At 44.3% G+C, this 13,456-nt stretch overlaps 1 protein-coding gene across 2 annotated transcripts in view; it reads right to left on the minus strand.

The window, feature by feature from the left end:
• The window catches only part of UGGT1 (UDP-glucose glycoprotein glucosyltransferase 1), a 246,543-nt gene that overhangs the window by 157,756 nt on the left and 75,331 nt on the right, over positions 1-13,456 (minus strand). For both annotated transcript variants that reach the window (XM_029615446.1, XM_029615445.1), the window contains exons 16-17: positions 1,405-1,540; positions 715-846 (exon numbers count right to left, since the gene is read on the minus strand). In XM_029615446.1, the coding sequence (XP_029471306.1) occupies positions 715-846; positions 1,405-1,540 (268 nt within the window). The remainder of the gene's footprint in view (positions 1-714; positions 847-1,404; positions 1,541-13,456) is intronic.

A 13,456-nucleotide genomic window follows, 5' to 3' on the forward strand; every position in this document is an offset into this window, starting at 1 on the left:
CGTAGTAATTTGCGACTCGCACTGATATAACTTCTTCCAGGAGAATTGTTGGGAGCTGCTTAAAATATTCTGTAAAGTGATTTAATAACATTTTTACCCCATGCATATTTTTAAAATGTAACAAACCAAATCAATGAAAAAGATCATCGAATGAGGTTCAAAAACATTCAAAAAAAATCAATAAAGAGAACCTCGTGAAAACAATTTATCAATTTCACGGGGCAATGACTTCTGAAAGTTTTTATAAAGTGGAAAGGGGAGGTTTCATATATTTTTTTGCAGGAACCATCCAGGTTATCCAGTATTTGTTTTCAATCATCAACACACCCACCTTCCACCACTTTTTTATATAAATCAATTGCGTGAACCACTGTGAAATGAATAAGTAATTTAAGTGCACTTATATTGTGACAAAATATGTTTTTTTTTTATGTTACAAAAATTGCCCAACGAGCTTTCCGGTTTCTATGCACAGTCCGCCCAGAATAAAAACTTAGCTGAATGAAGATGAGATGTTAATGTCGGTATTTCATCATGATGATGGATGATGAAATACCGACATTAACATCTCATCTTCATTCAGCTACCTGCCACCCAACAACCACAATTTTCAAAAAGAAAAAAAAAATTGACTACTCCTCCAAATATATTCATTACAAAATAAGCAATTGGTATCATTACCATCCTCAGTCCACAAGCTTTGCCATTCCTTACCTTCCTATTCTGGTCATATGGCGAGTTGTTTCCAAGAACGCTGGTCACGTCTACATACGGGTACTTCTTCTCTAGGACACTTACTACATGCTCCACCTTCAAAGTATCTCCAGAATTCAGCTTGTTATATATCTGTCACAGAAAGACCCACAGCATAGGTTTTATAAAAAAAAATTATACCCCAGCAATAAGAAAGAAACCTAAAATGCATGTATCAAGAGACATACTATCTTAACACACAGAATCAAGAGACAAAGATGTCCTGAAATGTTCCATACCTCCCAAGTGTTTGAAGGCATATGATTTAAACCAGCTAATCACACCTTATTATGAAAAAAGGTGTCAGTGCTTCAGCTACCCTAGGCATGCAGCTATCAGGGAATGCCTCAGTCACCAGCAGCCGTTTAAACTGGTTTCATGTTAATATAATGGTCATTATGGAGTTGATTTTAAAAGCAACTTAAATTCATAAAATAATGCTTTATGCATGTAAGTGAAATTTGAAAATCAACTAGGAGAGATTGTGCAGGTGAAAGTATGTGCAAAACAGGAGCAGATGGAATTTTGTACATGTATGTAGAGGACAGCTAACACATGTTCAAATCACACTTATGCAAGCTGTTTGAAATTTACGATCTCTATTAAAGACAAGAACAGCTTAGCCATTTGTCTGGCTAAACAGCCACTTACAGATATGAGTGTCTGGAAAGCATGGTGGTTGTCCATTTCATCTGCAACATAGTTAAAGACGCGGAGTAAAGCGATGCCAGCATCCTGTAACCCATCAACATCTTCAGAGTCATCAACCACCAACACCAACCCAATCCTGGAAAACAAAATGAGAACCATCGATCTTTGGAAACCTCTAAGTCAACAAAAGCTTACAATACCGATCTAACTGTAGCATGCCCTCCCCAAACATCTAATGCCAACATGTGCTCACCAAATTCACTAATCATATCTTCAAATCAATGCTAACATATCATCATGGTATCCAATGCCAACACATGGCCCCTCAATCATCCACCTAATCATATTCTCAAACTTGCATTATTAACAAAAATGCAGAAGAACTTGCAGGAAAACATGCCTGTCTGAAAATAGCACAAAAATCAGAAACAGATTAGCCACATTGGGAGGGATAAAAATAGAAAAGGTGACTTGATTAACAGTAGAATAGTGAACAGTTTGCAAATTGTGCTTCAGTGCAAAAAAAGTATAAAATCATGCACCTGAAACACAAAACACACTAGCCACTTATCAGAAGGGCAAGAACTGGCAACTGTCAAACAAGAAAGGGATCTAGGAATAGTCATTTCAAAAGACCTGAAGTCTGCCAGTCAGTGTAATAAAGCAGCAGGAAAATCTTCATGAGGTTACTCCTGGAGGAATGCTACACAACTGCACAATGCAGAATTTGCGAAGAATTCACCTCTAGTGCACAATTTGGTTTTTGCTCTGCAGAATTCAACATGGGAACCAGAAGCCAGCATGGCCTGCTACATGGCCAAAAGACAGAGAACGCTGAAGTAGTACGGGTGATGCAACCAGAAGGAAGTAGTAGTAACAGCTGCATGGGCTGGAAGAACTAGAGATTACCAAACTAGCCCGTGATGAAGAAGGCTACCATGCTAGCCCACAATGAAGGAGGCTGCATCAATATTCTTGGCATTGGTCCTGGTCCACAATGAAGGAGTCTGCAGTGGCAACCTTGGCATCAGTCATAGCCTACAGTAAAGAGCGTAAGAAAGCCAGCTAGCGGGTAGAGAGAGAGAGAGAGAGCGTGAGCTGGGGGGGGGGGGGCATGCCCTGGGGGAGTGGTGAGATGGAGTAAGCTGTGGGTCTTGCAGAGGGTGGAGAGGGAAATAAAAGCTGGACGAGAAATAGGGGTCTATCTGGAAGGTGTTGGAGCATGAGAAGGTCTGAGGTCTTGCTGGAGATTCTCCCCTTTGCATGGCACGTCAGCAAGTCTATCCTGGACATCCTTTCATTTAAAAAGTCTACAGTCAGGAAAATCTGCAGGTGCTAAAATGCACTGCAAAGACTCTCAATGCCAATTCAAAAACATCAAACAGATTACCGGTATGTGTTTTCCATACTCCATCCCTTGTCCACTAGTGACTCCAGGATGTCCAGCTGCTTTTGAGGGAGATGCTTTGACAACTCTTTGACATCTTTCAGACTGCTTCATATGTATTGGCACAAAAAGAGCTGATAGGAGACTACGGAGGCACTGAGCATGGCCCTCTGTGGCAAAACAGGGGTGTTGCTTACTATGTGATTTGTTATTCTGCCCTGTGACTGTTTTCTCTAGATAGCTCATTTCCTCTGAGATGGCCTGCAGTTGGTGTGTGACCTCTGCTTCAAAGTTCAAAAGAGACTTGATATGCTGGCTTAGCTCAGAATGAGGCTTGGACAGCATACATATCCTAGTGACCTTGAAGAAGCTATAAGAATAATATCCTGCGGTGCCATTGGCCAGAAAATTACCACCAGTCAGGCGGCCGTTGGAGAGTTAATGCTAGTACTTTGCTCCCTGACTGGCTCTTCAGACAGAGAATTACCTCTGAGGTTGCTAGAATGTTCTAATCTCGGCTAGGAGTACAAAAGCGAGCCAGGGCCAGTGCTTCCATTAGGTAAACTTGGCAGCCCTCCTGAAGCGCCAAAATTTTAGAGGCAGCAAAGTCCTGCCAGCACTAGGCCCAGAGGGGCGCTGTGCCAGAGTGACTACCGAAAGCAGGAGAGTGCACTATGCTGCAGCTACTACAGACAGGTAAACTGAGGGAGGGAGCTACATGACCAAAGATTTGCCAAGTGTGCATAAAATACTCTTACACCGGCCCTGGAAAGAGCAGATCTCTGTGATGAAACCCTGGCTCCAGTTCCGGTGGACAACGCATTTCCTGAAGCTTCCCAAGCACTCAGGTCAATACAGTAAAGTGCGGCCGCGGTTACCCTGCTCCTAACCCGCTTTCTACCCACTATTCGGCCGCGTTAGCTCTTCCTGCGATACACAATCCCCTTTAACCTACTCTTACTGCGTCCTTAAATCACCAGGTAACCCCTTCCGCCCGCGGCATGTATATTGCATGCAAACGATCGAATTAGCTATTCCCTCCCATACAGTAACGCGCGCCCCGACTATCGCTTTTTTACCCTGCCGTTTTGCCGCGCGTTTAACCTGCTAACTTACCGCCTACCCTTACCCCTGCGTTAGAGGCAGGGGTAAGGGTAGGCGGCAAACTTTCCCCCAGCCCCCGCTCACCTGCCCTGGCCACGTCCATGGGTGCTGGTCTCCGGGGCAGCCCCAGTCCTCTCCCCTCCTCCCGAAGCAATGAAAGCGGAAAAAAGCGAAAAAGCGAAAATAAAAAGTTGCAAGAGAGAGAGGGGAGAGAGGACAGGCAATCCTACGCTCGGGATTGCCAGTCTTCTCTCCCCTCCTCCCGAAGCAAGGCGCGAAAAGCAGCCTTTCTTCGGGAGGAGGGGAGAGAGGACTGGCAGTGTAAAGCAACGAAGCGACTTACTTTTTTTGCAGCCCCCCTCCGGAGACGGACATCGGTGAAGACGGACCTCCAGCTGCCCGCGAAGATGGAAGCCTGCACGGGCGAAAGCGGACCCTGTGCGTGCAATTGGGCCGCTCAAGACGTGACGTCACATGCCGTGACGCCAAATGTCGTGACGTCACGCCTTGAGCAGCCCAGTTGCACGCACAGGGGCCGCTTTCGCCCGTGCAGCGTCCATCTTCGCGGGCAGCTGGAGGCAGGGGAGCCGCGGTCCCTTGTCGCCGATGTCCGTCTCCGGAGGGGGGCTGCAAAAAAAGTAAGTCGCTTCGTTGCTTTTCACTGCCAGTCCTCTCTCCCCTCCTCCCGAAGCAAGGCTGCTTTTCGCACCTTGCTTCGGGAGGAGGGGAGAGAGGACTGGCAATCCCGAGCATAGTTATTTTACCTGTTGCTGGTTGCAAATTAAATCTTTTCCACTTACTGTTGCTGTTTTTTGTTAATAAACGAGATAGTTTGTTAGCTCTGCCTGTCCTGGGCTGATTACTGTGCCCCGTATTTTTTGCATGCGGTCTGCAGGTGTATTGGTAGGAACTGTGGAACCCCTGGCTGGTGTGGGATTCCAGTGTCCGTAAAAACCAGCAGGTGACAGCTCGCGGGCGGGGGGGCTTGCCCTGAGGAAAGCGGGACCCAGCTGGTGGAAGGGTGGTGGCCAGCGTATGAGAACGTGCGCTGGGCAGTGCTCGGCAGGACCCTCCAAGTGGCCATGGGGTTACCCCTGAATGGGTGTTAGGGGTGGCGCTGTTAATGGTCAGTAGGGGTTACTTTTACATATTTTATGCAGAAATAAGATTTTTACATAGGATTTAAAACCACAAATACAGGGGCTGGGGGGTTCTCTTCTTTATAGCTAATGACAGTCATATTCTGCCTTACACTGCAACAGAAAATCACGGGTGGCGCGAGCATGTTATAAAAACGAGTGTACATTTGCGCGCGCCGGGTAGCACGCACAAATGTACCCCGCGCACGTAGGATTTAAAATCAGCCCAACTTTGTGTAAATCATAGAGAGGAATTATTCATTCCCAGACCAACTAAAAAAAAAGGCTTGATGATAGAAAATGGCAAAAGCAACATGACCAATAGTACTATTCTGTCCTATGTACATATAGAGAGGAGATCATCATGTACCAAAAGATGTAATCAGATACCAAGAAAATGTGGCCTGAAGATACAGAAACGGTCCTAATTAGGCATCACTGGGACCTGGGATTATTACAGGTCCTGGGTTCGATGGCTTCCACATTAGAGTTGGTTCCATGGGCCTTTGCACATATGAGGCCTCTTCAGTCCGCATTATTGTTCCGTTGGAACCCGGTATCTGAACTATTTCATCTGCCGCTGCGCCTCTTACAGACAATGCACGATCCAGTCTCGACTGGTGGGTCCTCTCTGACAGTTTACGCCGCGGTGTGCCCTTGGAAATTCCAGGTTGGATGGTAGTCACCACAGATGCCAGTCTCTCCGGTTGAGGAGCGGTTTTTCAGGAGAGGTTGTGCAGGGACAATGGTCAGCGGAGGAATCCCGATGGTCGATCAATCGTTTGGAGACCAGAGCAGTGCGGTTGGCGTTGCAAGCCTTTCTACCACCAGGGGAAGTCGGTCAGGATTTTGTCCGACAATGCGACTGCAGTGGCTTATATCAATCATCAGGGAGGAACCAGAAGCAAGCCGGTGGCAGTCGAGGCTTGCTCCTGGTTCCTACCTGATGAGGCTCCTCCTCTGGTCGAGGCTCAACAGTTGATAAGCTGGGCACAGCAACATCTAGTCAGCATTGCAGCCTCTCACATCGCTGGAACCGACAATGTGCAAGCCGATTTTCTCAGTCGCCATCATCTAGATCCCGGGGAATGGGAGCTCTCCGAAGAAGCGTTCAATCTCATATGCCACAGGTGGTCCAGACCAAGCGTAGACTTGATGGCAACGTTTCAGAATGCCAAAGCCCCCCGCTTCTTCAGTTGTCGCAGGGAGACAGGAAAGGAGGGAGTCGATGCCTTGGTTCTTGACTGGCCGAGGAACGTCCCTGCTGTATGTGTTTCCGCCATGGCCTCTCATCAGCAAGGTGCTATGACGCATATAAGCTCACCCGTCAGAAGTGATCCTGGTAGCTCCGGAATGGCCGAGATGTCCATGATTTGCGGACCTGGTCAACCTAACGATGGAAGGTCCTCTCAGGCTTTGGGACATCCAGAACCTTCTATGTTAAGGTCCCATTTGTTTGGAAGAGGCAGATCGCTTTTGTCTAGTGGCATGGCTTTTGAGAGGCAACGTCTGAAGAATAAAGATTATTCGGATGCGGTTGTGACCACTCTTCTACAATCACGGAAAACCTCTACTTCCCTAGCCTACGTCAGGGTGTGGGGAATTTTTGAGTCGTGGTGCGTCGAGCACAAGGTGAACCCTACTCGGGCTTTCGTGTCAGATATCTTGTCCTTTTACAGGCCGGTCTGGCTAAAGGCTTATCGTGCAGATCTCTAAAGGTGCAGGTGGCGGCCCTCAGTTGTTTCTGGGGTAAGATACGAGGTGTACCCTTAGCCACACATCCGGATGTGGCAGGTTTTCTCCGAGGGGCGAAACATGTGCGTCCGCTGATTAGGAATCCTTGTCTTTTGTGGAGCCTAAATTTGGTTTTCAAAGCTTTGTGTGCGGTGCCATTTGAGCCTCTGAAGAGGGTGACGCTGAAAGACCTTACGTTAAAGATGGTATTTCTAGTGGCTAATTCCTCAGCTAGCCGGGTGTCAGAGCTTCAGGCGTTGTCATAGAGGGAGCCTTTTTAAGGATTACAGACACGGGAGTCTCGTTGGGGACGGTTCCTTCCTTTCTCCCGAAGGTGGTTTCCTCCTTTTATTTGAATCAGTCGGTGGAACTCCCATCCTTTACATGTTTGGACCGCACTGATCCCCATTCTAGAGATCTGAAGAAGCTCGATGTGCGCCAGGTGCTGTTGCGTTATCTGAAGGTTACCAATGGCTTTCATATGTCGAACCATCTGTGTTCTGGAGTGGCCCCAAAAGAGGGCATAAAGCGTCTAGGGCGATGATCGCTCATTGGTTAAAAGAGGCTATTGGTTCGGCGTATCTGCTTCATGGCCGGCCGTGTCCAGTCGGTCTTCAAATGCATTCTACCTGTTTGCAGGCAGCCTCATGGGCAGAGTGTCAGCAAATTTCGCTGCAAGAGATTTGTCAGGCGGCCACTTGGAAGTCTTTGCACACCTTTGCTAGACATTACCGATTGGACATTCAGGCCCCAGGTTCAGGGGTGGTTTGGTGAAGGTGTGATCTGAGCGGGACTCTCAGGGACCGACCCCACGTAGTGGAGTTCTGGTACATCCCAGGAGTCTGGACTGTTCCGGGTACGTACAGGGAAAGGGAAATTGGTTCTTACCTGCTAATTTTCATTCCTGTAGTACCACGGATCAGTCTAGAGTGCCGCCCTTTTCGGTATGAGAGTCTGCTCATTCAGTTCTTCCTTATATTCTCTGCAGACTAGTTCAAACGTTTTCCAAAGTTTTCCAAGTTTGTTTCACGGGTTCTGTTTCCACTGGAGGTTAGTGAGCGGAACGTGTGAGTTGCAGGGTTTATTAGTTTTTAAAAAAATGTTCTGCTTTGACACAGTGTAATACTGACAGACTGTAGGTGGCACCTCAGGGTATAGGGCAGTCAAAACTTCTCTGTCTCCATCTGCTGGTGGGGAGGCAAAACCCAGGAGTCTGAACAGATCCGTGGTACTACTGGAACGAAAATTAGCAGGTAAGAATCAATTTTCCTATAATTGTTAATTATATTACTTAAAAAGTGCTAGTCATAATGTTTTTAAAAAGCTTCAGCAGAAAGTGTTATAACCAGCTAAGCCAACAAATTATCTTTCATGATTAGACAACTCTACCATTTACCATATACAGCAGCCCACGGGGAGGGTGTGGGAGGGAAGCTTACATAACCCAGGACAAGAATTTGACATACCAGTATTCTGACTACTGTACAACATCTCCTGGTAATAACCACAATATCCTCTAGCTAGAGACCTGACCATTTAGTAAACTACAAAGTTGTTTTTTTTTTAACAAACAATATCAAACAAAACCGCACTATGCCTGTTGTATATCAAATATAAATCCACATAAGACAGGCCATCAACATACTTTTCCCACAGCTCACTAACTCTATTGTACAGGAATAATCAATCACCTTTTTAATGCAAATATAAAAATGTATTTATTAAATCAAAAATGTTTGTATATAAATATTTCCTTTTAAGATTTTTAAATGGGAATGTATACATTACTCCCTCCACAATCTAATTCGATACATATCCCAATTTTTCAATCATACCTACATATTTCTCTTTCGAAACATTCTCTTTCGAAACAGTGCTCAGGAGATCACCTAAGCAAACACCTAGCCAAAGAACTAACGAATCTGGACCTCACCGACGCTAACTCAGCAACTTCATCATGGCTCAACATCACCAACAAGGTTGCAGATCATGTATGTCCCTTGACTACTAAGTCTATTAACCCGGACAAAGATAACAGAAAACCTTGGTTCACCACAAAACTGAAGTCTCGTAAACACGAGCTTAGAAGCAAGGAAAACCTATGGCGTAAAAGCCCTTCTACAACAACCCTCCTCAACTACAAATCATGCCTCAACACCTACAGAAACGAAATCCACAAAACAAAAAGAGAATATTACTCCAAAAAGATACACCACCTCTCATTCGATTCAAGAGCACTCTTCTCTTATGTCTCAGCCCTCACTAATCCTCCTGGACCAAGCATCCCAGATGACCAAGCTCTAAAAAAAGCCAGTGAACTTGCCGATTTTTTCGACAACAAAATCACAGCCCTCGTAGCCCCCCTCAAAGGGCCTACGCCACACACTAGCCTTACAAGCAACCACAGCCAGCAATCAGATACAACAACCGCCTCTCAACCTAACACTCACACAGCAGTGCTTGAATCTCTCGAACCCACTTCCACCTTAGAAATAGCAAATATCCTTAAGAAGATAAAACCGTCCTCTCACCCCTTAGACCATATACCATCAAACCTGCTGAGTTCAATCCATGACACCATTGCCAAGCCAGTGGCTGATATCATTAACTGCTCCCTCGCCCAAGGCCAAGTTCCTAAACAACTCAAGTTAGCGCTTCTCAAACCTCTACTCAAAAAACCCAACCTTCCCACTACAGATCTGGCTAACTACAGACCTATAGCGAACCTCCCTATGCTAGCTAAAATTATGGAGAAAATCGTCAACAGACAACTTTCTGAATTCCTTGAAGACAACAACATCCTCACTAACAACCAATATGGATTCCGAAAGAAAAAGAGCACCGAATCCTTATTAGCCACACTAACAGACAACATTATCTTCAATCTCGAAAAAGGCCAACCTTGTCTTCTCGTGCTTCTGGATCTTTCCTCAGCTTTCGACACCGTGAACCACCCTAGCCTACTACAACAACTATCAGTCATCGGCATCACTGGAACAGCTCTCAACTGGTTTAAGTCCTTCCTAGAGAACAGAACATACAAAGTGAAGATAAACAACAAGGAATCTCACCCCATCCAAGTCAAGATGGGGGTACCACAAGGATCATCACTCTCACCCACCCTTTTCAACATTTACCTGCTCCCTCTCTGTCATCTACTTACTAACCTCAAGCTCACCCATTTCTTATACGCAGATGACATTCAAATTCTCATCCCTATCACGGAGACCATACACAAAACCATATCCTATTGGAAAAAATGCCTCTCATCCATCAACGATCTACTAACCAGCCTCAACCTGGTGCTAAACACCAAAAAAACGGAAATTCTCATCATAGCACCAGATCAATCTACCCCGCCAACATCCATCAACTCTCCAGACACCTCAGGATATTCCACCGCACCTCAAGTCAGAGATCTGGGTGTACTACTTGACGACAAACTCAGCCTCAATAAATTCATAAATAACACCACAAAAGAATGCTTCTTTAAACTACAAGTGCTAAAGAAACTAAAGCCCCTTCTACTCTATAGGGATTTCCGCACAGTACTCCAAGCCATCATTCTAACTAAATTAGACTACTGTAATTCACTCCTGCAGGGCCTTCCAGCATACACTACCAAGCCACTCCAGATGGTTCTGAATGCCACTGCAAGGATCCTTACCAATGCCAAAAAAAGGGACCATATCACCCCAATCCTACAGCACCTCCACTGGCTCCCCATCAAATATAGGATCCAGTTCAAGACCTGCATGATGGTTCACAAGGCACTACATAACATCTCCCCCCTCAACCTAACTTTCCAGCTTCAACTACACTCTTCTAACAAACCAACCAGAAGGGCATACCAGAACAGAATGATCACCCAACCTGCAAAATCTACCCTGAGGAAACGCGCTCTATCCACAGCGGGCCCGTCACTCTGGAACTCACTACCACCGGACCTCCGCCTAGAACCGTGCCATACAACGTTCAAGGTGAAACTCAAGACTTGGCTCTTCCTTCAAGCTTTCCCAGAGAGCTAAAGCAGGAAGAACAAACATCCAGCCTTGTCTTACCACAATAATGTAATGCTCACATTGAGTCAGTTTTTTGTTCCAAGTTGTTACCTAAGTTGATCTTAGTTGTTTCTTAATATAATATATTACACTGTATTATAGTTCTTCTGTTCATTATATTATATTTGATATGTTCCATGTAAACCGCCTACCCGGCGATAGCTATATCTGTTAAATGTGAACCGGAGTGATATGTATTGTATACAGGAACTTCCGGTATATAAAAACCAATAAATAAATAAATAAATAAATATTCCATTCACCCCTTTACCCCATTCATACACACCCCATAAAACATGTGTCAATACTGCCTGTGACACAAAATCTTTCAAACCTGATGTCGTGCTTTTTCTAATGACTCCTTCTCCAAAAACAAAATTGTAGTGAATGTCACATTAATTCTTGAAGAAAGTGTGATGAGTCACTTAGTCTGGCAAACATATGCTCAAGTTCACACATTTCCTTATATTTTGCTTTCTCAGGTTCACATCAATGTCCCAAATCATGTAATCCAGTAGAATTGGAGCATGTGACCATCAATTGTGACCAGCAGGTTTTTGGATTGATGATTTGAATTACATGATTTGGGACATTGATGTGAACCCGAGAAAGCAAAATATAAAGAAATGTGCGAACTTGAACATATGTTTGCCAGACTAAGTGACTCATCACACTTTCTTCAAGAAGGTTTATTTAAATATGTTTGCGTTAAGTTAATCTGGAGGATTCATTCTGACATATTGGCATTGAGAGGGTCTTGCCGGTATTTACAGTGAGCTGTGTTTTGGGGTTTTAACAAGTATTTGTGGTATGTGTTTGAGTCTGTTGGGGGGTTTTTTTGTTTTTTTTACGATATTATGTTTGTATGTTTCTTTTTAGAGTGAAAAGGGTTCCCCTGATGCAGACATGCCTTTGGTGCCGAAACGCAGCAGCGTCGAGAGATACTTTAAAACTGGGTGATGCTCCAATATCATCTACACCTTGAGATCATATGGCACTATATCCATGATACTGTTTACAGAATCGGGAAGTGGATAGTGTGTTCAACATAGTAGTGGATATATAATAGTACCATCAACTCAAATTAAGTTCCTGACCTCTTGTGGAGAGCGGATAAGGAAGCTACAGCTTCCTGTGGTTTTATAACAGTGATGTCGGTAAGTAAGTAACACAAATGAACAAGCAAAGAACACCTACACACAGCTGGAAGTCACCTAATAACATAATTGCTTACTTTATTATTTTCTCATAGTTAAGTATTAATTTAAGAGAAAGACAGTATAAAACGTATATGATTATCCAATTAATCACATAATCGGAAATACCAATTCACTTTCCATATAGATTATATTATTGAGAATGTAACCGAAAATTTATTGGCACCTTCTAGATAAATTATAAAACAAACCAAACTTATTTACGTGCCTATTTGTGAACCGTTGTGATGGTGCTTTACTAAACGACGGTATAGAAAAGTTTCTAAATAAATAAATAAATAAGCCTGTTGTGCAATAGCTTTGCAGTGGCTTCAAGAACATTATTTTTATGAGGAAAAAGTGAACCTATCTTCATCATGTCAGTTTATTTATACACTCCGAGGCGGCTTCAGGACTTCCTATATTTCCAGCTGCAACCTTTACTGTACTCTTCTACGTAGGACCCCTTTTTATTTTCTGCTCCATCCAAGGTAAGTGAATTCTTCTGATCGATATATAAAACTGGGAGTTTTCTCATATGACTCTATGATAAATTTTGGATTGTAGAATCTGTGTTGGGTATTGATGCCCCTTCTATGGCCCTTATAAGAAATATCTGGAGTGTCCATGTCTGATATTAGATTGTCTTTAGGGCTAAGAATGATACTGTCTCATGTTTTTAAGTGGGTGAGTGATGTGAATTGAATGGGCTGAGTGGGATGAACATTGTATGTGTGTGGAGGATTTTATTAAAGGGGACAGATTGTCTGACACTTGAGATTAGAAAGTCTTTTGAATTTCATTATCATATAATATTTATATTTTGCAATAAAAACATTTTTGATGTAATAAAAAATTATTCTTGATATAAAATTTAATGTGGCTTAACCGATGGTGCAATATTTTTCAGACTAAACTATTCTAAGTGGGTTCATTTGGTTGTTCCTTTCTAAACATTTTTAAAACATTTGTGAATTCTTAATTTTTGGATGTTATTCTATTCTTTACTTCTACCTTACCTTGTCTTGGCGCTTCCCGGTCCTCTGCCAGGCGGTCTCCGGCTGTGGGGGGGGGGGAGAGGAATTACCTTCACCGCCGCGCTCGGTTCTGCACCCGCTGCCTCTCAGCCGCTCCCTTTTCAGGGGGCTAAGTCCAAGCCGGGTCGGCTACCGGACCGAGGCTGCCTCTCAGCCACTCCCTTTCCCGGGGGCTGTCCACACCGGGACCGAGGCTTACTTCTGAGGGATCTCGGAAATCACCCCAGGAAATCTCGACTGGGGGAGGGACCCTTAGGTATCACCGTAGGAGAACGGGGCTTGTTTTGGAGGTAAGGTTTTCTTTGCTTCTTCTTTAAATTTGGAGTTTGGTTTTCTAACGCTGTGCAAGCGTGTGTTAAGTCCCGAACTGCTATGGAAATGGAAAAAACTGAAG

Source organism: Rhinatrema bivittatum, chromosome 9, assembly GCF_901001135.1.
Source record: "Rhinatrema bivittatum chromosome 9, aRhiBiv1.1, whole genome shotgun sequence".
Classification (NCBI taxonomy): domain Eukaryota; kingdom Metazoa; phylum Chordata; class Amphibia; order Gymnophiona; family Rhinatrematidae; genus Rhinatrema; species Rhinatrema bivittatum.